This window comes from Hyperolius riggenbachi, chromosome 5 (genome assembly GCF_040937935.1).
Source record: "Hyperolius riggenbachi isolate aHypRig1 chromosome 5, aHypRig1.pri, whole genome shotgun sequence".
In the NCBI taxonomy this organism is placed as follows: Eukaryota; Metazoa; Chordata; class Amphibia; order Anura; family Hyperoliidae; genus Hyperolius; species Hyperolius riggenbachi.
The window spans coordinates 338152049-338178882 of record NC_090650.1 but is presented as its reverse complement, the minus strand read 5'-3'; the positions used below and the strand labels follow the sequence as shown (position 1 = coordinate 338178882).

Below are 26834 nucleotides of genomic sequence, written 5' to 3'. Positions count from 1 at the left end.
CTCTGCAGTAAATTGCTAATGCCTGCCACTGGCCATTTGAGACACACCAATACCAATCCTGCTTTATTCGAGGCATATTTGACTCACAGTGACCAACAGCTGTGGAAACCTTTTGTAAACCTCAGAAATATGACGAACATGACACATTTTACTTCTGGTAGGAGTAGCAAAAAGTGACATTTCTTAAAGAGACACTGAAGCGAACTTATTTTGCACATTACCTTATAAGTTGCTTCAGTGCTCTCATAACAAGTAATCCGCCGTGTCCCCGCCGCTAAACGAGGGCTGCAGAGCCCCCAAATCCCTCTGCAAATATCCACGACCAACTTGGTCATGGATTTTGCTGCGCTAAGGGGCAGAGCTTCCAGCTGTAGCTCTGCCCCTCCTGACATCAATCGCCGCGCGGATCTCCGCCTCTCCCTGCCCCTCTCTATGAAGGAATAGTGAGAGGGGTGGGGATGCGCCACGATTGACATCAGGAGGGGCAGAGCTGAAGCTGAAAGCTCTGCCCCTTCCAGGAAATGCTGGCCAGATTGCCCTCCCCGGGATTTGGGGGCTCTGCAGCCCTCATTTAGCGGCGGGGACACGGAGGATTACTTGTTATGAGAGCACTGAAGCGACTTATAAGGTAACATGTGCAAAATAAGTTCATTTCAGTGTCTAACTTAAAATATACAATTTTTGAATGCTCTGTCTAAAAAAAAGAAAAAAAAAATCTGTGTTTCTGAGGCAATCTTGAGGTTATATGAATAGGATTGTTTGTAATACTATTGAAAGTATTATGTCGATTAGCAGCACTGTAGAAAGAATGGCCTTGGATGTTTGATTCTAGAGAAACACACCAGAATCACAGCGGGCCATTTTATTTAATTTTAAAGTATTTCCTGAATCCAAATAAGGACAAGGTAGCCTCTGTTATGTCTGCACGTTATTCAGTTATCAGCAATCTCAAATGAGAAAGAAAAATATATATACAGTCATGTTGATATCCAAGGCCTTTACCACTTCCTTGTCCGCACTATTTTGTTTAGGTAGCCACTTGGGTTGTAAAATAAGATATTAATTGGTTGTAATTATTAGACCAGGATACTGAATAGTTAATAAGTTAAAGCTGATGACTGACTGAACAAATAGTCAGGGTGAGACATAGTTAATCGGTACTGTCCAGGCATGGCCAGAAGGCGGTAACTGCTGCAGTCGTACCAATCACTGCAGTGCCTATATGTAGATTAAAAAGATGCTGACTACAGCTTCTGTCTTGGTGAATGGTTTGAAAAATAGAAGTGGATATGAAAACCAACGCCTTATTTGTTACCTTATGTATACTTGACTTGAAGCAAAGCTACCTAAGATAAGCACATTCAGAATGAACATAATTCCCAGAGGCCCTTGGCATTCATATGACCGGATCTAGTTGCTCCCCTATTTGCCTGATGAAGCAGATTGCACCTGCAAAACGCATTGCACTGTGGAGTTATCAAATAAAGTGAATTGTTGACTGAAATCGACAAAATCATGTCTTCTTTGGGGGCACCCCTGGGACCATACATGGGCAGTAGTCTTCAACAAGCTGTAAATTGTGGCACAACCGAGGGGACTAGGAGGATTGCAAGTGAGCTATTTTTGACTACACGGGCAGGAAGAAGCCACAAGTAAGTACAAATCCTTTTGCTTTGCTCATATTACATTTGAAGTACTTCCAATATTTTCCAGGGTTGATTTCCATATACACATGAAGCTTTTTCTTTTTCCACTTAAAGAGAGTCTGAAGCGAGAATAAATCTCGCTTCAGACCTCATAGATAGCAGGGGCATGTGTGCCCCTGCTAAAACCCCGCTATCCCGCGGCTTAACGGGGGTCCCTGATCCCCCAAATCCCCTCCGTGCAGCGGGGGAGCGCTTCTGCATTGGGCAGGGCTAACCGCCACAGCCCTGCCTCCCGCGCGTCTATCAGACGCGTACCTCCGCCTCTCCCCCGCCCCTCTCAGTCTTCCTTCACTGAGAGGGGCGGGGGAGAGGCGGCGATGCGCGTCTGATAGACGCGCTGAGAGGCAGGGCTGAAGCCGTTAGCCCTGCCTCCAGGAAGAGCAAAATTTATGACCAAGTTGGTCGTTGGTTTTGAGGGGGGGGGGGTTGGGGGTGAAGGGACCCCCGTTTAGCACACATGCCCCTGCTAACTATGAGCTCTGAAGAGAGATTTATTCTCGCTTCAGAGTCTCTTTAAAGTGGAGAACAAGAGAAACAGCAGCAGACAGCATAATTCTATACTTTGTGCCACCATCTGATCTCCCTCACCGCTCTATATGCCTTTATTCTAGTTAAGTTTAAGTGTTTGCTGGCATTTTGTCTTAGAAGGACATTCATTTGTCAGATACATCTGTATGTGTAGAGAAAAATGCCAATGATTAGGATGTACAATTAGAATCCCCAAAGGAGTCTCTATGTTCCAGGGTCCCAATGCCAGGGCGACTCCTTAAGGGGCCCATACACTGGTCGATTTCAGCCAGTGATCGACGGCTGATTAGACCACACTAATCGAATCATCTAGAAATCGATGCAACAGGAAGCATGATTGATCTCCTGATCGATCTCCAATCGATTTTGATTGATTTGCTCGATCGGTCCAGGTGGAAAATCTAGGTTGATTGGCCAGAGGCATAGCTAGGGCTTTCAGCGCCTGGAAACAAAGACTAGTAATGCGCCCTCTAAGGAGGAACCTGCGTGCCATGCCAAAAAAAGGGGCATGGCCAAGCAACAGAATGTGGGCATGGTAATGGTGGGGTCAAATATACATGACCTTAGCAGTGTTGTAAAAGGTCTGTCAGGGAAGTTTGAGCTGTGCCATAGTGTTTCCCCTCAAAATACATGTAATCTGACAGCATTTCACCAAAAATACACGTAATTTGCAGAGGTTCCTCCAAAATACAGATAATATGGAAATAGTTCCCCAAAATACAGTTAATCTAGCAGCAGCGGTTCCCCAAAAATACAGTTATTCTGGCAGCGGTTTCCCCAAAATAGGTGCCTCCAGTATAGGTAATCAGGTCTATAGGTGTCCCGAGTGGAAGTAACAAGGCATATAGGTGTCCCCAGAATAGGTAGCCAGGTGTATAGATGTCCCCAGAATAGGTAGCCAGGTGTATAGATGTCCCCAGAATAGGTAGCCAGGTGTATAGATGTCCCCAGAATAGGTAGCCATGTGTATAGATGTCCCCAGAATAGGTAGCCAGGGGTATAGATGTCCCCAGAATAGGTAGCCAGGGGTATAGATGTCCCCAGAATAGGTAGCCAGGGGTATAGATGTCCCCAGAATAGGTAGCCAGGGGTATAGATGTCCCCAGAATATGTAGCCAGGTCTATAGTAGTCCCCAGAATAGGTAGCCAGGTTTATAGGCGTCCCCAGTAGAAGTAACCAGGCCTATAGGTGTCCCCAGAATAGGTAGCCAAGTGTACAGATGTCTCCAGTATAGGTAAGCCAGGTGTATAAATGTCCCCAGAACAGGTAGCCAGGTGCATAGACGTCCCCAGTATAGGTAGCCAGGTCTATAGTAGTCCCCAGTATAGGTAGCCACAATAGTTAGCCAGTGGTATAGATGTCCCCAGAATCGGTAGCCACATTGGATCGAATGGTGCAACCTTGCATTTGGATCGATTTTCAATAGATTTCATTCTGAAATCTACTGGAAATCTGTTCCTTGTGGGTGGCAGACATCAGATAGATTCATGTCAGATTCAACTGGACCAGCATCTGACAGGAATCTATCCAATGATCGAATCTGCTGCTAATCTATAAGTGTATGGGTACCTTTACAGTGGTGGCTATTTACTCTGGACAAACATTTCCGATGTTTCTTCTAATAGCATTAGGTCTCTAGACAATACATATTGTGATCTGAAATTAGAACAACATACTCCTTTGTAATATATCTGTTATGGTTCATTGTTTAGGAAACCGTACCATCCTGCAATTATAATCATCTTTCAATCATTACAGAATAAAATATACCCAGGTATGACAGTACGGTGTTCATGAGATTCTCTGTACGATGAATCAGACGGAGGACTCAAATCCAAACAATCCCATGACATTTTTTAATTTACTTTTGAGGTTATCAAACTACTGTATAAAGCTTTCTGCATGATTAATCATTCTCAGAATAATATGAAAACATTAAACAGAACTCTGAGTTCCTATATTAATTCTGGAGCTTAATATTGACTTTCTTTTTACCTGGATAAATCTGTTCCAGTTAGATACTGTGATAGCCTGGAATGGAGAAGTGGGATCAACCGCAGATCACACCACCGTTTTTCCCATCGGAGGGCAGGTGAAGCTGGCCACGAAGAGCACGACAAAGTGTCCTTCAAGGAAAACGTAAAGTGCAATTACTCTAATGTTATACAGTCTTTAATGTTATACAGTCTTTACATTGCTAATACAGCATTAAACATGTAATATTATTTTGCTTGCAAAGGACATTAAACAATTCACGTCAGTAGCCGTCACGATCTTATCATATTTTAGAGCCCCTATTAGATAGCAATTAACCAACCAACATGTTTTGGGATGTAGGAAAACAAAACACGTAAAAACATGCTGCAGATACCATCCTTGTCCAGGGTTTCAACGTAAAGGACTACTGTAGGGGGTAGGGGAAAAAAAAAAAAAAAGAGTTGAACTTACTCGGAGCTTCTAATGGTCCTCCGCAGATGTCCTGTGCCCACGCAGTCACTCACCGATGCTCTGGTCCCTGCCTCCGGTTCACTTCTGGAATTTCCGACTTTAAAGTCAGAAAACCATGGCACCTACGCAGCATTGTCCTCGCTCCCGCTAACGTCATCAGGAGCTTACTGCGCAAGTGCACACCGTACTGGGCCTGCGCAATACACTCCTGGTGATGTCAGTGGGAGCAAGGGCGGCTGCGCAGGCGCAGTGGTTTTCCGACTTCAAAGTCGGAAATTCCAGAAGTGAACCGGAAGCGGTAACTGGAGCATTGCTGAGTGGCTGCGCGGGCACAGGACATCTACAGGGGACCGTTAGAATCCCCGGGTAAGTTCAACTCTTTTCCCCCACCTTCCACCCCCGAGACCCCCACCCCTCCGAGACCCCTACAGTGCTCTTTTTATACCTGAGACTATTGCACTGCAAGTTGAAAGCGTTACTTACTTCGGGCCTAATGCACAGCCAGCCAGTGATGTTTTTGTGCACAGTTGCGGAACTGACCTGTGTTACATGAGTAATGTGAGTGTTGCTAAAGGGTGGAACGTTACCATAATAATGAGAATCAGAATGATTTATTTTGCCAAGCATGACAGGGTCATGCCTGGAATTGGGTTTGGCACAAAGCTCAGCAACTACAAAGCACGGCAATAAAGCAATATACAGAACCATACAGCATAGTACTTGTTACAGGATAATACAGATAATTATAACAGTCTGTGTTGGCTAAGCACTTGAGAGCAGCCAGTGGAGGTACAGTAGAGTTATAGTCTCCTACAGACAGAATGTCTGCGACAGGGCCAGGTCTGTGAAGCTAAGAGGGAAAGATTGTTGGTGGTATGTGGGTGGAGTTTAGGAGGTTGATGGCTGGGGGGGGGGGGGGGGAAGAGGTCCTGTGCCTTGTAGTACTGGTGTAGATGACCCGGAACCTCCGACCTTGCATTACCCATGTACTGTAGGGTCATGCTAATTGCTCAAAACTCGGTACTCTGCTGGAGTTAGTACCAGCAATATTGCCGGGTGCTGCCTGGAAATGGCAATATTACCAGCAGTTCCTGCATCAGGACCTTAGTCATTTAATCATTTTGTTTCCTACATGGCAAGTATTTATACAGGTAATCTTCATATATTCATCATCTGAGCTCGAGTAATCATCCAATGACAGTTGAAAAGAGCATTGTAATTCAGTTTTATACATATTACAAAAACAATCTCTTCTTGTATGGCACTACCATAAGTATGTAAATCTGATTACAGAAGAGGGTACAGTTTAGGCACAGTTTTTGATGCTCTTTATGGTCCAAGTAACATGTCATGCTGTGTCCATACAATTGGAAATTTAGGCTCTGTTGGTTCAACAATGTATAATTTTGGTGCAAGCTTTTCCCCAGTATTCAACCTAAAATAAACTAACAAATGCAAACTGTATTACAAAAACCTAGTAAAATACTATTCCCCGTTCAGGCCTAGCAGAACCCTCCTAGTGCCCAATACTGTTCCTTACCCTATGAAACCTAACAGAGGCCCCTAACAATACCCTAAGGCCTCATTTCCATCTGTGCGCTTCTGTCCGCTTTTAAGCAACATGTATCAATCTGTAACATTGATGTGCAGATAAAATGTGGACAGAAGCTGATAGAAGCGCATGGATGGAAACAAGGCCTACCACCAAAGAAATATACTTACCTCCAGGAGTAACATGACACAGCTGAGGGAAAAAGTTTTGCATCAAAAATATAAATACAGAGAAGTACAACAATACAGCTGAGGAAAAGAGTTTTGCAATAAATATTAGTGCTGAGAAGATGAATGCGAGATTGCACAGCTAACTGTGTAATATAGGTGCAAGCAGCTTGGTAAAGCATGTGGTCCCATTACCAGAATTACCAGGCCCTGGGTTCCACCCTCATGATGAGAATAGCTGCTTTGTGCCTATCTGCATTAGCTTAAATACAATAAAAAAAAAGTAAGATCTGGTTGTGTGGCATATTCATTAAACCCCAGTAAACTTAATGTGTGCAGGCAGCACAAAATGTCTATTCTTGATAGTTCTGAGTGTCCCTTGGCTGGACATCCACACTATTTGGCTAACGCCTTTATGGAGAGGGGAGACGACAACCCGAAGCAAGCTTCTGGTGACAGTGGTGTAAATAAGAATATCCACTGAGCATGGCTGAAAAGACCAGCAAATATGCAGTTGATGGGTATCAGTAGACCCCTACACACAATTTGCACATGAAACACATTCAACCATTTTGGAGAGTTAGGTTCCAAGAATGTACTGTATAGAACTTATGACATTTTAGAAAACTGCAATTCACATGTGCATTTCAAGGTTTACCTGGACTTTGCTATAATAATCTTAGTTCTTGACATCCAATTTGTAGAAGACGACATCAAACTTTTTTTATTAGACAATTGCATGCATCACAAACCACATTGCTGATATGTGGAAATTATATTTAGTGATGATCATATTTATGGCTTTCCATGGTGCCTTACTGAATGTGGCTGGCTACTTAGTAAACACTCCACCATTAGTGACAAAGGAACACAATTGTCTGCAAAGTCCAATAATACAAAGGTATGGTGCAGTAGATCTTTGGAACCCTACGGCTTTCGTGTGATACAGTACTTATTGATAAAGTAGCTGCTGATCACTGACATAAGATAAGCTGACAAGCTACGGTTAATTTTCATTAAATAACCCAAAGAAAGATTATTTTTAGGTCAACTGGCAGGTCGAAAGGTTACCGTTCTCCTTAAAAATCTATAAAGAACAAACAGTGCTTACAAATGACTCTACAGAAGTCAACAGAGTTCCTGCTATTCTCATTCTATGATGATTGTTTTCATGAGAAATCTCATTTGGAAGGTTTCCCAAATTTGAACGTCCCCTGTAGAATCATTATTATTTAGCTTGTTAAGTGACTTAATTTGTCCTCTATTCAACTGATGGACAACTCTTGGCAAAGTATCCAGTGTTTTAGAAACACATAATCATCTTCTGAGAAAAGATCTCGATTTCCTCTAAGTGAGAGTATTGGGCAAGGATGGAAAATTACTAAGCAATTTTTTTTTATCAATGAACTTTCTGAAGAAATGCAATGTAGTTCAAAGGAATGCATATATTCCAATCTTAATTGAAGGCCTATGACACATGCCTACATTCTTGCCTAGTAATCAACTGCAGTTGAAGAATTTCCCAAACATATTTTTCATTAGCCGGCAGAACACCACTAGCAATAAAGTATGATGGAAGATGAAGGTTCAGGGGATCACATACATATCAGTAGGATGATCTGGCACAACTTAAAGTGGATCCGAGATAAAAAACTAACTATAACAAGTAACTTGTCTATATATCTTATCTAAAGTTTAGATGGTTTACACAGCAAATCTAGCTGCAAACAGTTTTAATAGAATATGATTATTTATTCCTGTGATACAATGACAGCGGCCATGTTGTTTGTAAACATTACACAGAGGCAGCCTTATCTGTATCTTGAGCCATCAGCCTAATCCCCTCTCCTCCTCCCTCCTCCCCTCTGCCTCTGAAATCAATGGCTAGAAACACCTCCCCCTCCTCCTGCCCAGACTGAGCTCCCATGAGTTCTTGCTACTGCCTTGGCTCTCTAAAAACCTGTGGGCGTGGCTTTTTTAGTTTATAGGGAATTACAGTGTTAAAACAAAAACAAAAAAGTATTTGGCTTGAGGAATGCCCTATAAACAATAGGAAAGGAACACAATTATGCAATGTGTAAAAGTTCACCTCGGATCCACTTTAAGGTGCCCATATATCAGATGATGTATGGGCAGATTGACCAAGAGAGAAATTTCAAGCAAATTCCTGATTGATTTCAGCATGAAAACTTTTGGGAATCGAAGTTATGATGCCACATCGGCCACCTCGCCGACCGCATCAATGTCCTCCCCAATGTAAAATGTGCCTCCTAGGTGCCCCGTGCAGTATACTTTACCTGGCTGTGTCTGGCACTGGGTCTGTGCTCTGTCCACATACAGGCGCCCCATGTGGTCGCTGGCGTAACATGGGGGCATGTGTGTTAATGCACACATGCACCGATGTGTGCCGGGCTGGTGTCCAGAACATTTTAGACTAAAGGGGACAGCACTGGGGGCTTCATCGCATTCACTGCTCTTCCTGATATTGCACGCAGTTACTGCTGTACAGCAGATCGAGCATGTCGGTCCTACATTTTGCAGCATGTATGATCAATACATGGGACCAATTTTGGCCTGAAATTGGTCACATCGTCAATTGGGCATGCTCTTGGTGGCACCAATTTTCATCCAATCCGTTTATAATTAAATCGGATGGTCAATCGGCCCCCAAGTTGACTGATGTATTGCCACCTTTAGAGTACATTTTTAAAAATAAAACTTCATTACCTTCAATTTAAAAGCTAATATTGCAACAATCCATAGCATCATCCTTTAGTCCAAACAAACAAGCAAAGCTATCAGCATACATCCAATAAGGGCACCAGGAAATTTGGGCACAGGGTGAAGCAAAAAAAAAAAAAACGATTGCAAATTTCCCGGCAGTGTTAATTACTAATTCTCCTCCAGGCTGCCATGGTCTCATAGGAAAGATGCAATAGGGCTGCCTGCTACTGCTGGCGGCTGAACTGCACTGTTTTGTTTTTTGTAATCTGCGTTCAGCCTTTTGCCGGCGCCTAAATCACCCTCTGAACGCTGATAAAGCCGTAATTCACATTACAGCCTATGGCGGGGCCCAGATGTCCGGTGCCCTTTTTGCCTGCCTCGAAGTCACCATTATTCTAGTACAGTGATGGCTAACCTTGGCACTCCAGCTGTGACAAAACTACAAATCACATCATGCCTCTGCCTCCCTGAGTCATGCTTAGAGCTGTCAGAGTATTAAAAAGCCTCATGGGACTTGTAGTTCCACCACAGCTGGTGTGCCAAGGTTAGCCTTCACGGTTCTAGTAGAACTGAAAGGTAGCTAAACATCAGCAGGATTTTGACTAGTAATGAACCAACACACTGTAAAGGTGTTGGCGATTTTCTGCTGGCTAATGATAATGTTTGTGTTGCAACTTAGGTTGAGAATAGCTGGAGTACCACAGTCCTAAAATTGAAATATACACAGCAAGAGAGGTATTAAAAACTATTACATATAAAAAATGACGTAACTTCAATTCAATGTAAATTCAAAAGGTTGCTAAAAAGGAATTGTAATTCTTTGGGGGGTCAACAAGGTCTTGAATTTACAGCATAACATTTACACTGCATTACAGTCCTGCCCTACGAAATCCCAGGAAATCATTTTTTCAATTTAGTTCACTTCCTTCTTGGCACTAAAAATGGTCCATCTCAGCTAATGTGTTACTGTGATTATGAAATCCCAATAACCTCAGTTTGGTGCTACCCTACAGCACTTTGTCATTGAGTACATAAGGCCGCAAGACAGTGTCAAGATTTAACTTTTACAACCAGTAGTGGCTGAAATGCAATGTTCTATTGTAGACGTAAAAATATGGAACATGTATTATGGATTTTATTTTTCACACATACTTGAAGAAACATTAAAAATATATAACTAGATAGGGTCCATTTTGCAATGATATGAAAAAAAATACAAAATAATAAGTTCATAGCTGATAGTTATATTAGCCAAAAAAAGTTTAATACGTAGCAAAAAAAAAACCAAACAACCAACAACAATTTACTACATGCAAAACTAGTACTAGACAATAACACATTAAAATGCGTGGCAAAAAGGCAATGTTCAAGCCATGTTTTTGTAAAAAAAAAATTCCCCTTGAAGCGATAGCAATGACATGGCAGCAGAGTTGTCCGTGGCCGCTGGCAGTGGGAATGCAGACTTTAGTGGTGACTAGTGAAATAGAAAAAAAACAAACAAAATACTGAATACAGTAAAATAGAGCACGAAAATCAGTGGACAGCGCCGTGGTCTGCCTGCACTATGCGCACAGAAAACTAACTGGCTGTACGCTAGTACCAAAGTACAAGGTCACTGACTAAACTTAGTGACTGAACAACTGTGGCAGTGACTGCAAATAACTGAAGTTGATCACTGGCTGGCTGGATTAGCTAGCTAACAAGTATACAGTAATAGAGCAGTAGAATCAGTGTGAAGTTGAACCTGCCTGCCTGCACTAAGCACAGCAATCAGTACATGCTCTCACTGACAACTACACTGACTACAACTAACTTAAGTAATCACTCACTGGCTAGCTAGCTGAATACAAGTATCAAGATACAGTATAAGGACAATGTAAGGACCGAAAACGCTCTTGCTGATGTACAATATGGCCTGGAGATGACCCTCTCAGTGCTCTGGAAATGGCCCCCACTTTATATACAGGAGGGGAGGGCAGAGCCTCCCCTCCTATAATTGGTTGCTAGAGCCTGGCTGGGGGCCTCTGATTGGCCCAGGGATGTCAATTCTGCCCATTTCTGCTCAATCACGACCTAATCACGGATTCCCACCACAATCACGGGCGTAACCGAATTCTGAATATTTGCAATCACGGAATTTCCGTGGCCGATTTCTGTGATCCAGAATCGATCACGGATTCGGAAGTCGAATAGTGAAAAAGTGCTCGTGAATCACAGCTATTCCGTGATCACGGAAATTATCCGAGCACCACTGAAACACACATGGACAGCATGCAGTGTCATGAGGACTTTACTGCGATGGCCCCGCCCTCCTATGCATTTCCTGTCCTGATAGAACGATTCATCAGGGTGCATTACTGCATTTTAATTAGCAATGAAACAGACTTGTCATGTGAACCGCTGACATTACTACAACAACACATTGAATACTTGCGTAGACACAATTAGATATTAAACCAATCGCTGGTGCATAGGGGCCACTGTACACAAGCTAGATTTTTGGCAGAAGTGTCCCAAACCCACTGCCTTGGCTAAGAACCATCTAGCGTGTGTATGAGGCCTAAGGAAGTAAAATGTGTGGTATACATAATGGACTGCATTTCAATGGCATGCAAACAGTAATAAAACACTTCGGTTCATTGTCCTTTAAAGAGGAGCTGTCAGCCATACTATCTCAGAAAAAACAAAAATACATATAGAAGTAGACAAATACTTGCTCTACTTACATAACATATGTATTGCACTGTCCACATTTTAATTTTAGTGATTTATCTACAATAAATAAAGAGAAAATCCTTCTTAGCATTTCCTATTTTAAAGTGGACCCAAATTAAAAATACAAGATATCAGAAATAAAATCTATTTTCTAAATTATAATAATAAATAGCAACCTTTTTTCAGCTGCATGATGACAAATATAAAATATTTTACATTTATTTGAGGAACCCTCCCTTCCTTTCAAATTGCCGGAACAAAATCCGGCAAACTGGTGGAGTAAGTGGTGTCCGGCAATGGAGGAATTGCTAATGGCTGCCCCCAGTATAACCGTAGTAATGAAAAGAGAAGGGTGAAAAGCGTGTACTGAAATGCTCATAGGCTTGAAGGAGTGTTTATTTTTCTTTGTATGTGTCAGAGTGGTGCAACTAAATATTTTTAATTAAAAAAAAATGTTTGGTTTGGGTCCGCTTTAAGTGTGGCTATTTTGAAGCTACTCTCCTCTGCCTGATTTGCCCGCTCTTCACTATAGAAAGTGCATTGTCTCAGCATGAGAAATATTGTCCAATCAGAGAGAAACAGAGGTGTGAGAGGTGAAAACAGGAGAGAGAGAGGCTTTATGGCCGACAGTTACACTTTAAAAAAAAATAATTTCTGAGGCGTCAGCACATTCTGGTCAGATATTTATGCCTTGCTCCATCTCCCAGGTACATGCAGAAAATTGTTTATCAGTACAACCTGCAGGCAGAACGTCTCTCTCTGCCTCACCGTACCGCTACAACTCTTCTGAGAATTGTACACATGATTAAGAGCCTCTTGATGAATTTCCAATAAAGACCGCTAATGCGATCAAGAACAGCACAATGAGGACTATTGAGTTAAAAGGATGCTGAATATATTCTGAAAATTGTTATCTATTTAATAATCAAAACAGTGCTTTAGAAAAACAGGCATAATGGGACACTAAATTCAATACGCAAAACGGCTTTCAAAACTACGGCTCACAAAACGACCCACATCAGCTGCAATCTGAGCTGTATTAATGGTGGAAGTAAATGGATCATCAAACCTTCAAAGGTCTTTTTAGCTCTTTGGCAATGATGAATAAAACTATGCTTTGTACGGCTCGCTATCTAATGAAGATGTCTTGGGATGCCGTTCTATGTTCTGTGAACTCAACAGCTCTGCAATTTGTTGTAACGTCTTCCTAAATTATTCATGCCCCCTTGGCACCACTTTTTGTGTCTTACATAATTAGATCAGGACAAAGAAACTCTGCACTTGAAGGCTTCATAAAATAAAGCAAGGATCATGAGAGTTGTAGTTTAGCAACAGCTGTCTTGTCATGAGTTGCCAAATCCAAAAATAACCTGAACTCCTCCAGGAGTTTCTGTTTAACTAACAGCAATAGAAAAGTAATTTATTTTTTTGGCGTTATAGTTAAAACTCCTTGCAAATCTAAAACAGAAGATAGGCAGTAAATATCATCATGAGATATAATTTCCCATCCATGTTATGTATCAGCGCAGCCATATGTACATCATTGCAAAATGTATTAATCAACAGGCTTTTTTTCCTAGCAAAAGCATCAAATCTTTAAAAGAGATCATGGAAGAGGCAGAAAACAAGGCTGGTTACTAGGGACTTCTGGGTGACAAGGAACTTAGCCAGCACTTTTCTGACTTTTCTTTCCACCTCACCGGAAAAAAAAATAATTAGATGTTGAGCAAGGAGTGCTTTTTTTTTTGCTTTCATCAGCACCCTCCTGGCAACAGGTTTCTGTTTGCATCATAGTTGCTATATTTTAAATGTACTTCTATTCCATTATTTTTGTTACTACAGAGAAAAAAAGCACATGAAAAGGAATAGGTATATCTAGAAACCATACCCAACTTTTGGGGGCTCCCATAGCGAGCTAAACCCGTTATCTTTACCAAGGCCCTATAGCGAGCGGTATATGGAGGCTGCCATATTTATTTCCTTTTTAAAGAGAACCCGAGGTGTGTTTAAGGAATGTTATCTGCATACAGAGGCTGGATCTGCCTATACAGCCCAGCCTCTGTTGCTATCCCAAACCCCACTAAGGTCCCCCTGCACTCTGCAATCCCCCATAAATCACAGCCCTGCTGTGAGGCTGTGTTTACATCTGTAGTGTCAGTCTCAGCTGCTCCCCCGCCTCCTGCATAGCTCTAGTCCCTGCCCCCCTCCTTTCCCTCCAATCAGCAGGGAGGGAAGGGATGCAGGCGGGGACTGGAGTTCTGCAGGAGGCGGGGAGAGCAGCAGACTGACACTATAGAGATAAACACAGCCAGCTCTGACAAGCTGTTTGTCAGCAGCGTGGCTGTGATTTATGAGGGATTGCAGAGTGCAGGGGGACCTTAGGGGGGTTTGGGATAGCAACAGAGGCAGGGCTGTCTAGGCAGATCTAGCCTCTGTATGTAGATAAAATTCTTCAAACCCACCTCGGGTTCTCTTTAACAATACCAGCTGCCTGGCTATCCTACTGATCTTTTGCCTCTAATACTTTAGCCATTTAGCTTTTTTTGAACAAACATGCAGCAGATCAGGTGTTCCTGACATTATTGTCAGATCTGGCAAGATTAGCTGCCTGGTTGTTTCTGGTGTAATTCAAACGCAGCTGCAGCCAAACAGATCAGCAGCACTGCCAAGCAACTGGTATGGTTTAAAGGGAAGGTTCAGGGAGGGGATTAAAAAAATAAAAAATTGCCACTTACCTGGGGCTTCCTCCAGCCCGTGGCAGGCAGGAGGTGCCCTCCCCGCCACTCCGCAGGCTCCCGGTGGTCTCCGGTGCCTGACCCCACCTGGCCAGGCCGGCTGCCAGGTCGGGCTCTTCTGCGCTCCATTTCCTGGCACTTCTGCGTCCCACGCCGGCGCGCTGACGTCATCGGACGTCCGCCGGGCTGTACTGCGCATGCGCAGAACTACTGCGCATGCGCAGTATAGCCCGGCGGACGTCCGATGACGTCAGCGCACCGGCGTGGGACGCAGAAGTGCCAGGAAATGGAGCGCAGAAGAGCCTCTGCCTGCCATGGGCTGGCGGAAGCCCCAGGTAAGTGGAAATTTATTTTTATTTTTTTAATCCCCTCCCTGAACCTTCCCTTTAAGGCCTCTTTCACAGTGCGATGTTAAAGTCGCACATTAGAAAATGTTCCAATGCAGACTAATGAACAGCAATGCAAAGTCTGTGCCACATTCACAGTGCACGCGTTGTGTGTATTGTGTAGCAATATTTAGAAAGTGTTGCATGCTGTGCGTTTAGCAATAAATTTGCTGCGTTATGTGCAGGGCCGGCCCGCTCATGAGGCGGGGTGAAACATTTGCCTCAGGCGGCAAACTTCAAAGGGCGGCACCCGCCCGGGGGGGCCGGCTGCCGAGCCGGAGGGGTAGCGGGCAGGTCGGGGGTATTGGGCCTAGCGGTGGGGAGGGGGGTCGGACCCCCCCCCTCCCTCGCCTGGGTCCCCCGATCTGCGCTCCCCTCCAGCCTGTAATTAGTAAGCTGCTGCCAGATCGTAAGAGGCACGGGCGGGGAGGACTCACCTTTTCCGCGTTCCAGCGAGCGCTCCACTGACGTCACTTCCTGCATCGCCGCCCACTGTATTGTAAGTGGACGGCGATGCAGGAAGTGACGTCAATAGAGCGCACGATGGAACGCGGAAAAGGTGAGTCCTCCCCGCCCGTGCCTTTTACGATCTGACAGCAGCTTACTAATTACAGGCTGGAGGGGAGCGCAGATCGGGGGACCCAGGCGAGGGAGGGGGGGTCCAACCCCTCTCCCCACCGCTAGGCCCAATACCCCCGACCTGCCCGCTACCCCTCCGGCTCGGCGGCCGCCCCCCCCCGGACGGGTCGGGGGGGGGGGGGGCGGCCTTTGCAGCTCTGCTAAATTTGCCTCAGGCGGCAAAAAGTGACGGGCCGGCCCTGGTTATGTTTTTTTTTTTTTTTATGTAACGCATGCGCCATTTTCGTTCCATCAGTATGCAACTAAAACGGCGCACCAAGAGACACATAACGCAGTGCAAAAGAACATCCAATTTTATAACCTACATGTGCTGTGTTAGGGGCACGTTGTGCGACTTTAAAGTCACATCAAACGCACCGTCCCATTGTGAAAGAGGCCTAACAGGAAATAAATATGGCAGCCTCCATATCCCTCTCATTTCAGTTGTACATTTCTGAATGATGGTGGCAGTAATGATTCTTTTGAAAGATGGTTCACAATGTTACTCTGTAGGTAATGGAGGAAACTTATAAAACAAGATGATACATTTTGTTTAGAAAAGAATACATGAAAATAGATAATTAATTATAACTAAATTTCTATTTCCCAAAAAGGAAACCCGTTGAAGGAAATGGGGGTGTTTAAAAATAGTTTTAACAGCAATAAATTACCTTAAAGAGACTCTGTAACAAAATTTTCAGCCTTAGTTCTTCTATCCTATAAGTTCCTTTGCCTGTTCTAATGTGCTCTGGCTTACTGCAGCCTTTCCTAATTGCACAGTGGCTGTGTTATCTCTGTTATATGATCTAATCTGTTTTCTTCAGTCGGCTCTGTCGGCTAAGGCTGGAATGTGTGGAAAGTGCAGGACTGCTTGTGATTGGATAGAAGCGATACACACCCTCAGCAGGCCCCCTGCAGACTCTGTATGACTCACACACTCTGTTTATGTGAGCCTATCACAAACTGGTTAGTTTGTTTGTAAACACTGCCTAAGGGCTGGTTCAGACGGACGTTTTGAGGCGTCACGTTCATTGGCGTCGTGGCGGCAATGCGTTCAGGCTTTCAGCAGCGTTCGCGTTGCGTTCGGATGCGGTCGCGTTTTTTCTTCCCCTAGGGGGACATTACCCGTAGCGGTTAACCGCCCCTGGAAGCTACATGTAGCTTCCAGGGGCTCCTTGAACGCCAGGGAAAATCGGGACCCGAACGCCGCGTTCGTGCAAACGCGCATGAAAGCTTGGTACAAACGCTCCCATTCACTTGAATGGGAGCGTTTAACACCAAGCCCCGAACGCTGGCTATAAACGCTCTGCAAGCGTCCGTCTGAACCAGCCCTTAAACTGTTAATTACAAGCCAGGATTGCAGCAGAGTGTGTCAGAAACAGCACAGAGGGGCCCAGGAGAACATAACGAATAGAATGGTATGCTTTTTGCTGTAAAAAATTTAGAGTACAGATTCTCAATAAATTAACCGTTCCTTTTCATGCATGGTGGGTGTCATTTTTATTTTACTTTCCAGGCGTTGTTAGTCAGGGCTGCTTCACACTACAAGCACTTTTCTAAGCACCAGTGATTTGAAAAACTCTTGCTAAAGTAATGCTTTCTGTGTGTTCTCTCTTGACTGCTGTGATTTTTTTTTTGAAATAGCATTACATTAGCAAGAGCTTTTCAAATTACTGGCACTTAGAAAAGCACTTGTAGTGTGAACTAGCCCTTAAAGGAGACCTAAACTGAGAGGGATATGGAAGATGTTATATTTATTTGGTCTAAACAATACCAGTTGCCTGGCAGTCCTACGGATATATTTGGCTACAGTAGTAGCTGCATCACACACAGGAAACAAGTATGTGACTGACCCAGTAAGACCTCAGTCAGAAACACCTGATCTGCATGCTTGCTCAAGGTCTATGGCTAAAAGTATTACAGGCTCAGTAGGACAGTCAGACAACTGGTATTTCTTAAAAGCAAATCAAATGGCAGCATTCTTATCCCTCTCACTTCAGGTGTCCTTTAAGTAAAAAGAATCAGTCTGTGCAACACTTTCCAAAACAGTTTATTTGTACTGTAAGTAGCCACACACAATGACATATATTAATCTAAGTATTTCTAATGTGTAGTACCCTAAGAGATTTGAGAATATGAAGGGCATCCCTTGCATCTTGCTGTTCTGCCTTAAAGCGGTATAAAACTCTGACATAATATTCAATAAAAACATGTTTTCTTACTTTTTATATGCCATACGGTTATCATATTTGCTTTTGTGCATACGTATTATTATTCATTTAGAAATTACAAGTTCCCAAAGTACAATTATTTTGCTCTGAAAGCTGCCTTTGCATTTGTCTGTCTGTGTTCAGGAGAGTCTGCACAGTCAGAGAAGTGTTTACATTCCTCACATGATACAATTAAGTAAACACAAGGTAATGTTATCTCCAGTTTGGATGCATCCAGCTTTCCCTGCAGGGAGCTTGTACGTCCTGTGTTTAACTAGTTGAATGCTGTTCTAGAAAAAAAATGGTGGTAGTATATATATGCTGTAAATAATCTTTTAGAGCAAAGAAGAAATGCTGGGTTTCATTCTGCTTTAACTAACATCACCCCAGGGGCGTAGCAATAGGGGGTGCAGAGGTAGTGACCGCATCGGGGCCCTTGGGCCAGAGGGGCTCCAAAGGGTCCACCCTTCATCACAGTATTAGCTCTCTGTTGGTCCTGTGCTGGTAATAATCACTTTTATAGATGCTTTGAATAGTAGTAATCCTTAAAACACTGTTCCCCATCTCCTTCTTGCAACTCTGACTCTGGTTGTCTTTGGCAGGTTTTGGTGTGCCAAATCAATTGTTATGTATAGAGTGCTTGGGGGGGCCCCATGTAAAACTTGCACCGGGGCCCACAGCTCCTTAGCTACGCCACTGCATCACCCTACTCTTGCACAGCTAAGGCTCCTAGCTTTTTCACTAACAAGGCTACAACATTGCAATGATGTGGACTGGATTTTTGGGAAGGCCACAAAATGAGTGGCATATCGGTTTCCTGTGATATCATTCCCTCAATCCTCCCTTTGTGTTGTGCAGTTTAATTAGTGCAATAAGCAGGATTAGGTAATGGTGGGGCAGGTCTGTACAGGGCCGGGCCGAGGCAGAGGCTGGAGAGGCTCCAGCCTCAGGGCGCAGTGTAGGAGGGGGCGCACAATTCATTCAGCTGTCATTCCCAATTGTGTTTGAAGCAGAAAGAAATAAGAAAATGGGATACATGACAGTGACTGCAAGCCATAACTAGAGATTAAGGTGTTGGGGAGGTTGGGGGTCCTGGGGCACCTATTAGTCTAATAGCAATCAGTGTGTGAAGGCTGGGGTGGGAGGGATGGTGGGGCGCACTTTGCTGTCTCAGCCTTGGGTGCTGATGGACCTTGTCCCGCCTCTGGGTCTGTATAATAGGCTCTCACTACGAGGTGATCATTTCCCTACATTTTCTCAAAGTGAAGGGTAAAGAGGTTAATTTGTTTTTGTACTTTTCCTAGTAACAGTAAATCAGTAAGCCATAGCACAGTGTGGAGCAATACAAAAGTTCAGAGCTCTAATCAAAGATTTTGTGTTCCTTTGTTATGCTGGGAATACACCATGAGATTTTTTGGCAGATAGATGGTTCGATAAATAATTTCCAACAGGTCCGATCTGATTTCTAATTGTTTTTCTGATCGATTTCTCATAGAAGTGAATGGAAATCGATTGGAAACATTGATCGGAAAATCGATCGACCACTAAATCTGCTGAAAAATGTCAGTCTCTTCCCAGCATTAACATACTTTTTAGATCTGCCTGCTCCCTCCTCTCTAGACTATGTGTAAAGCTGCCTTCTTTCAGTAAACCAAGGTGAACAGTACAGGGTGGGTCCTGAACCTTGCCACAGCCCGGGACCACTACTTGCATGCTTTAACACAGGGGGCAGAGTGGCCAGCCTTCCCCAGTGCCCTCACCACTAGTAATGTAGCGAACATCAAATTTTCACGAACAGGGGCGAACTGCCATAGATTTCAATAGGCAGCTGAATTTTAAAACCTATAGGGACTGTTTCTGGCTAAAAAAAAGTGATGAAAAAGTTGTTTCAAGGGGTCTAACACCTGGACTGTTGCATGCCGGAGGGGGGTCCATGCCAAAAGTCCCACCAAAAATTACAGAGTTTATGTAGAGTTGTGTTTTAATCTCTAAAGGCCAGAAATCAAAGTACATGCCTACATTTGTGGAATTAAGCGCTTTAAAACGTCTGGTGTGCGCACACGGCGATAATGTAGTATAAGGGTTAGCCCAGGTTCACACTGACTGATAAAGCGCTGCGTTTAACAAACCGTAATCAACAGTAAGGAGCTTTAGTGATAATGTTAGGTGAGCAAATCATTGTTTTTACTAGTTGACACCTCCAGGATATAAATGTCAGCCCTCTCGATGGCAATTAATGTGTATTGGTGTGTAGTGGCTGCCCTGCTTCTGTGTACAATTGCAGGAGTGCAGGCAATCACGGTTTTCCAGCCTCTATGGTCAGGCCGAGGTAGTTCAATGACAGGTAAGTGACCAAAAAAACCACTGATTCTGCACTGAGGCCTTATACAGGGCAGTAATGGATACTAGATGCCCAGTGGTGGTTCTGGACACTCAGTTTTTTTTTTTTTTTAACTGAATGTCACTTCACGCAGGTCAGGTGTATGCTATGTGCAACGATCAACTCAAAATACAGACCCTGCCAGTGAGGTCTTATCAGGGCAGTAGTGGAAACTAGATGCCAGTAGTGGTGGTGAAGGGTTATTGGGTTATGGTCAGTGCACTGCTAGGACCAGCAGACCTGTCTCCAACACCTATTGTGTGCGCTGGACACACAAAATTTCAATACAACAATAGCAAGAAAACAGCCCTTAGAAGGGCGATTTGGTGAACTGCTGTAGCCATAAGCAATGCCTGCACCTGTTTGCAACAGCTAAAGTGCAATGTGTGGACACACTGAACAGCAATATCACAAGAACAAAACACAGCTCTTAGAAGGGCTTTTGGGGTTATGTAGATGGTGAATTGGCACGGAGGCAGCAAGAAGCTGCACTGGGGACCAAGAACACAGGACTAACTACCACTGTTCCTATCTGCAGCACAGCTCTCCCTAAATTGCTTCAACACAGCACATGGGCAGAGTGTAAAATGGCTGCCGAGTTTTTATGGTGGGGGGGGGTTGGTTCAGGAGGGAGGGAGGGATAGCTGATTTGCTGCCATGTGCCTGCTGTGCTGACTCCATGATGATGTATAGGGGGCAGGCCGAAAACAGTATGTGTTCGCCTGCCGACGTTAGCACCCGTTGTTCATCAGGAACTGTCCGCGGGCAAACAGGCCATCTTTTCTCACCACCAGAGAAACACCCCACCACTACTACCCAAAAAAACACAAAGAAAGGCAATGCTTATTCATCAAGCAACACCTTGCTATTTAAAATGGTCTACAGTATAAAGCCAGTCAGCAAATTTAAAGCCACAGTAAGCATGCCTGGACCTGCAGTATCAGATTAAGCAGAGACTGAACTGATATACTATCTTCTTCATCTTACAAAGGAAACAGCTTCACATAGTAATGTGGTAGCAGGTGAGGCGCATGCAACCACTCTCATAGTAATGTGGTAGCAGGTGAGGCGCATGCAACCAGTCTCATAGTAATGTGGTAGCAGGTGAGGCGCATGCAACCAGTCTCGTAGTAATGTGGTAGCAGGTGAGGCGCATGCAACCAGTCTCGTAGTAATGTGGTAGCAGGTGAGGCGCATGCAACCAGTCTCATAGTAATGTGGTAGCAGGTGAGGCGCATGCAACCAGTCTCATAGTAATGTGGTAGCAGGTGAGGCGCATGCAACCAGTCTCGTAGTAATGTGGTAGCAGGTGAGGCGCATGCAACCAGTCTCATAGTAATGTGGTAGCAGGTGAGGCGCATGCAACCAGTCTCGTAGTAATGTGGTAGCAGGTGAGGCGCATGCAACCAGTCTCGTAGTAATGTGGTAGCAGGTGAGGCGCATGCAACCAGTCTCGTAGTAATGTGGTAGCAGGTGAGGCGCATGCAACCAGTCTCATAGTAATGTGGTAGCAGGTGAGGCGCATGCAACCAGTCTCGTAGTAATGTGGTAGCAGGTGAGGCGCATGCAACCAGTCTCGTAGTAATGGGAATGAGCCCTAAATTTGCATGCATTTCAAAAAAAATCACTATCTCATTGACTATCTCTAACTGCAGGGTAGCTGAATTGCAGACAAACAGCACAACCCTATTTAACTGGCAGCCCATTTACACTATCACAAGGAGAAATAATGTAAAAATTGGTTCCAAGTATACCACTAAATATACTCTGAAACTTTCACTTCTTCAGTATATATAATAGCCTTATTACATTAAGTTTTTCTTTTCTTTTTTTTACTTTTTTTTTTAATAAAGCGGACCTGAACTCAGAACCTCTGTACTCTAAAATATAAGCAACAGCATAATAACTTTTAAAGATAAAATACTGGTAGGTGAACAGAGGCGCCAGTAGAATAAAAGTAAATAACATTTTTAAAAATTGCTGGGAGGAAGTGGTGGACTTGCCTCCGTTAAAGCAGAAACCAAGGACTGTGATTAAATAAATAAATGCACATTTATTGAAGATACCCCAAGGATGCAACACGTTTCGTGGGCACAGCCCACTTCTTCAGGCAATAAACAGGGGATAAACAACAGCAATTCTGTTATAGCAAACAGAGCACCTTTAGACATTTATTTAATCACAGTCCTTGGTGTCTGCTTCAACGGAGGCAAGTCCACCACTTCCAGCAATTTTTAAAAATGTTATGTACTTTTATTCTACTGGCGCCTCTGTTCACCTACCAGTATATTCAAGTCCACCCCAGGTGGAGGGGTGATCTACCCTTTTTCTCCTATCTACAGAGAGTGACTTCTTAATCCTGAGTGAGGACAGGTCTAATCTCCTCACCTGCCTATTGAGAGGTTACCTGAGCGGTAACCCATGTTTGTGAGTATTACCATCTCACGGTCTCGATTATTCAATCTGTCTTGACATACTACATATTGGGCTCTCGATTTCTCTTCAATTTTAAAGATAAAATGTTATTTGTTACAGCTGATACAAATCCTATAATAAATCTGCAGTGTGTCTACTTCCTGGTTTCATGGAAGCAGACATAGGGTTAACCTCCTGTGTTTACAAATTAGCTGCTCTGCCGAGGCAGCCAGCTGACAGCTGAGCGATCAAATACAGTTGTGATTAGACACAGATGAGGGGGAATTAGACAGGCTAAACTCTCTAAACACATACGGGTGCATTTATTTATGTTTTCATTTTGTCCAGTGCAAGAGTTCACATACACTCTAAGTTATTTCTACTAAAGGGGCACTATGGCGAAAAATTCTCATATGTTGCTGTCACTTACAGTAGGTAGTAGAAATCTGACAGAAGCGACAGGTTTTGGACTAGTCCATCTCTTCATAGGGGATTCTCAGGGATTTATTTATTTTCAAAAGCATTTAGTAAATGGCATTTGCTCTGTCCAACTGCCAAAAAACTGTGTAGCGAGCAGGGAAGCTGGCCAGCATCATTGTTTAAATCCTTTTTAGGGAATATCTTTATAAAGAATAAAAGCCTTGCTGAGAATCCCCTATGAAGAGATGGACTAGTCCAAAACCTGTCACTTCTATCAGATTTCTACTACCTGCTGTACATGATAGAAACATAGGAGAAAAGTAATTTATTGTTCAGTTTACTCTGGGAAAAACGTACTTATTTGTCTAGGTTTGCACATATTTTAAATTTTACATTTTTTTCCATAGTGCCCCTTTAAGTGCGATTCAGCCCAGGCATCACTAAGTCCCGGATCAGCTGATTTCGGCGTGCGGCTCTAATGAGAGCCGAGCGCCAAAACTGGGCGCCCCATAGCAGCAATGCCAGACCCGGAATTACATCTCCCTCCAACTTGCGACAACTCGGAGGGGGAATAGTATTTAATGCCGCCTCGGAGTTTAGCAGCAGCGGTGAGAACCGTCATTCGGCTCTCCCCGCGCCGAACTGAGCAGCGCCGAATTGATATGCACTCACAAATTCCAGAGGGTGTGAAGAGGAAATGTTTGCATGTTATTGATACGGATTAAGAATAAGTCATTCATTCTCAATAAATCCCAGTTTTCCACCCATGTGGATAATATCTCTTTCATTATTTTTCTCTGTAAACAGTTTGACAGGAAGTGTATGATCAGTGTGCAGGATATTCCCTGCTGTAGTATATACCTTTAGCCCTGAGGTGTCCTGAAGCATGTTGAAACAACTTCTCCTCATGATGCAGGGTGTACCAGGCAAGCACTCTCACCCTGTGACTGCTCACTTCTCTTCAGTCATTTCCCTTCACCCTGCATCACTGCACATGATTGTCAACAGCCAGTGATGAGATGTCAGCTCTGCTCAAAATAAGAGACAATAAAATACACTTACAGGACTTGCTCATCACCACACTGCTGAGGGATCAGGTTGTTTCAGGTGCTTAAAGGAGAACTCATGGCGTTTCAACATGCTGGACTTTGCATAGGAACAATATTTCTGATGTATATCACTAAAATAGAAATTACTAACATACTGTCACGTAAGCGTATGGAATTCTGAAACTGATCTCTGTAAAGAAAGTCCACAATTGCAGAGTAATGCTGGGAATACACGGTTCGTTTATCCCGTGCGTTTCTGCTCTCGATTGTTTTTGCCACTCGATTCAGCTCTCGATTCTCTTATCTTCTGCTCTTTTTTCTTATCTTTTTCCATTCACTTCTATCAGAAAACGAGCGGCCAAAGAATCGAAAGTGAGATCGGACATGTTGGTAGCTGATACAGTACAAACAACTTTTGTTTTAGCCACTTCCCACCAGCCCATTGGCGGTAGAAAAAAGCTGCAGCGTGTGCACATGTGTGTACGCGTTTTCCTTCCCCCCCAGCGGGTGCGGGTGTATTGTGATAATCCATCCTGCAAAACAGATCGTTTTTAACCAATTACGGACCAACGCAGTACAAATCTACGTCGGGCGGGTGGCGTTGCGGTTCTGACCAGACGTAAGCTCTACGTCCCATTCACCGCGCGCCCCCGCCCGTTCCCGCCACAATGTGCTGCCCTGCCGCCTCTATGACGGCAGAGCACTGTGAGCCGGGCAGGAGCCGTTTTCATTGGCTCCTGGCCCTGTCATTACTATAAGCCAATCCCATTGGCTTACATTGAGTGACAGGGTCAGGCGCCAATGAAAGCGGCTCCTGACCGGCACACAGCGCTCTGCCATCATAGAGACGGCAGAGAGAGCAGCCTGCGGCGGGGACAGAGCGGCGTGACCGGCGGGAGCGACGGATTATTGCGGCGATTCGTCGGGATGCACGTTTTAGTGTACCAGCAGCCTCTGGTACCAAAGTGGTTAATAAACCTGTTTTGCACTGAAAAGTAGGGATGGGCCAAGGCAGAGGCAAGAGAGGCTCCAGACTCAGGGCGCAGTGTAGGAGGGGGCATAAAACTCACTCACCTATCATTCCCCTATTGTGAATGAAGCAGAGAGAAATAAGAAAAGGGAATACATGGCCGCGATTGCAAGCCAGATAACTAGAGATTAAGGTGCTGGGGGCCCTGGGGTGTCTTTAAGTCTCATAGCAATTAGTGTGAGACGGCTGGGATGGGAGGGATGGAGGGGCACACTTTGGTGTCTCAGCCTTAGGTGCTGGAGGACCTTGTCCCAGCTCTCCTGAAAAATGCAAAAACAGGATATTTTAAGACGTCTGTTTAGCAGGACCTGGTTAAGATTAATAAGGCAGACTTCTACAGTACTTTGTGTAATAAAGTAACGTGTGTGTATGTCAAAGAGAGAGATTGGTTAATGATTTTTGGTTGAACTTGATGGACAGATGTCTTTTTTCAACCAAACTATGTAACCTAAACTTTCATAAAAAATGACAAACATATAATAATGCTACAAAAGCCATTCTGTAATTTAATAATATCAAATGTTGTCCTTAGGAAATGTATAAGAGGAATTGCTAAAATATAGGATCCCTGATCTAGTTGTGCTACACAAGGCACTCAAACCGGAACCTGGAACCGTTACCTAAGGAACTGGGCTATTGTAACTAGCAAAAATGCCAATATTCTTTTTGCATGGATTTTCGTATACTGTATAAATGGAATCAATGTTTGTGCAAAATTCTAAATGTGAAAAGGTTTGTGCTATTTATAAGAAAATACGGAGAGAAGAAACACAAAGATATGTGTGCAGTCTGCAAAATGTATGCTTGTTTTGAATTCAATGAGGATGGATTTCAAAGAGTTTGGAAAAAGACTTGAGTAATATAAAAAAGAAACCATGGAATGGGAGGGGCGCTACTGCACATGGGACCTTCAACGTTTGTGTCCTAGGGGGCGAAAGAAGTATAAATCCGGCCTTGGTGTGTGTGATTGTAGAACAAATAACCAACAAACTCTTCTGTTTAGTATTAGGTTAGAATAAGGTCATGATATGACATGGGAATAGTCTATTGCATTGATTAAACATGTGCATCAGCTTTACTTCAAACTTGGTAAGAGTCATGCTGTTGGACATGGAACTGTCTTTATGCCACAGGTGTTTTGGCATACCAAGCTACCAATGCCTGCTGCACTTCCACATAGATAATTCTATGTGTCTATTTAGCAGTGTCACTGGCACGTCTTCTCAGATTTTCTAAAAGAATCATATGCCACGGACTGGCTGGAATAGAGTGTGTCTCACAAATCAGCACAAAAGTCTTCAAAAGGCCATGGATTCATTAAATGCCAGAAAAAGTAGAATCTTTTCCATGTGTGGCTGAGGCATTCCACTCTGAAATCTGTTTAGGCATACATTCTGTGTTGTCATATCACTCACCATCCTCAGCAATATGCGAAACATACGCATGATCTCGCCTCTGGTACTGCCTCCCTGGGTGTGTCCCTCAGAATGTACCTCTGAGACTTCATTTGTCTGCTTATCTCCACATTTACGGTTTGCCCCACCATTACTGATCATATGCATCATTTTCATTAGGAGTTCCCCAATATCAGTTTTTTTTTCAAATCATCAAGATTTAGGCCCCGCATATATACCAGAACTTCGGAGCGGTTGCCATTTCCAAATCATACTCCTCCATGCTTTTAGTGTTCCAATGTCTGCTCTTTCGCACCGCTGCTCACCAATATACTACGATATGACATGACAATGCT

At 43.8% G+C, this 26834-nt stretch overlaps 1 protein-coding gene and 1 long non-coding RNA gene across 10 annotated transcripts in view; one reads left to right on the top strand and one right to left on the bottom strand.

The window, feature by feature from the left end:
- The window catches only part of LOC137518917 (uncharacterized), a 185390-nt gene extending 181022 nt beyond the window's left edge, over positions 1-4368 (top strand). Inside the window, exon 4 of the long non-coding RNA XR_011020925.1 lies at positions 4250-4368. This is a non-coding gene — a long non-coding RNA (uncharacterized lncRNA). The remainder of the gene's footprint in view (positions 1-4249) is intronic.
- SNTG1 (syntrophin gamma 1) overlaps positions 1-26834 on the bottom strand; it is a 781246-nt gene that overhangs the window by 126517 nt on the left and 627895 nt on the right. For all 9 annotated transcript variants that reach the window (XM_068237377.1, XM_068237369.1, XM_068237370.1 and 6 more), the window contains one exon: positions 4231-4361. In XM_068237377.1, the coding sequence (XP_068093478.1) occupies positions 4231-4361 (131 nt within the window). The remainder of the gene's footprint in view (positions 1-4230; positions 4362-26834) is intronic.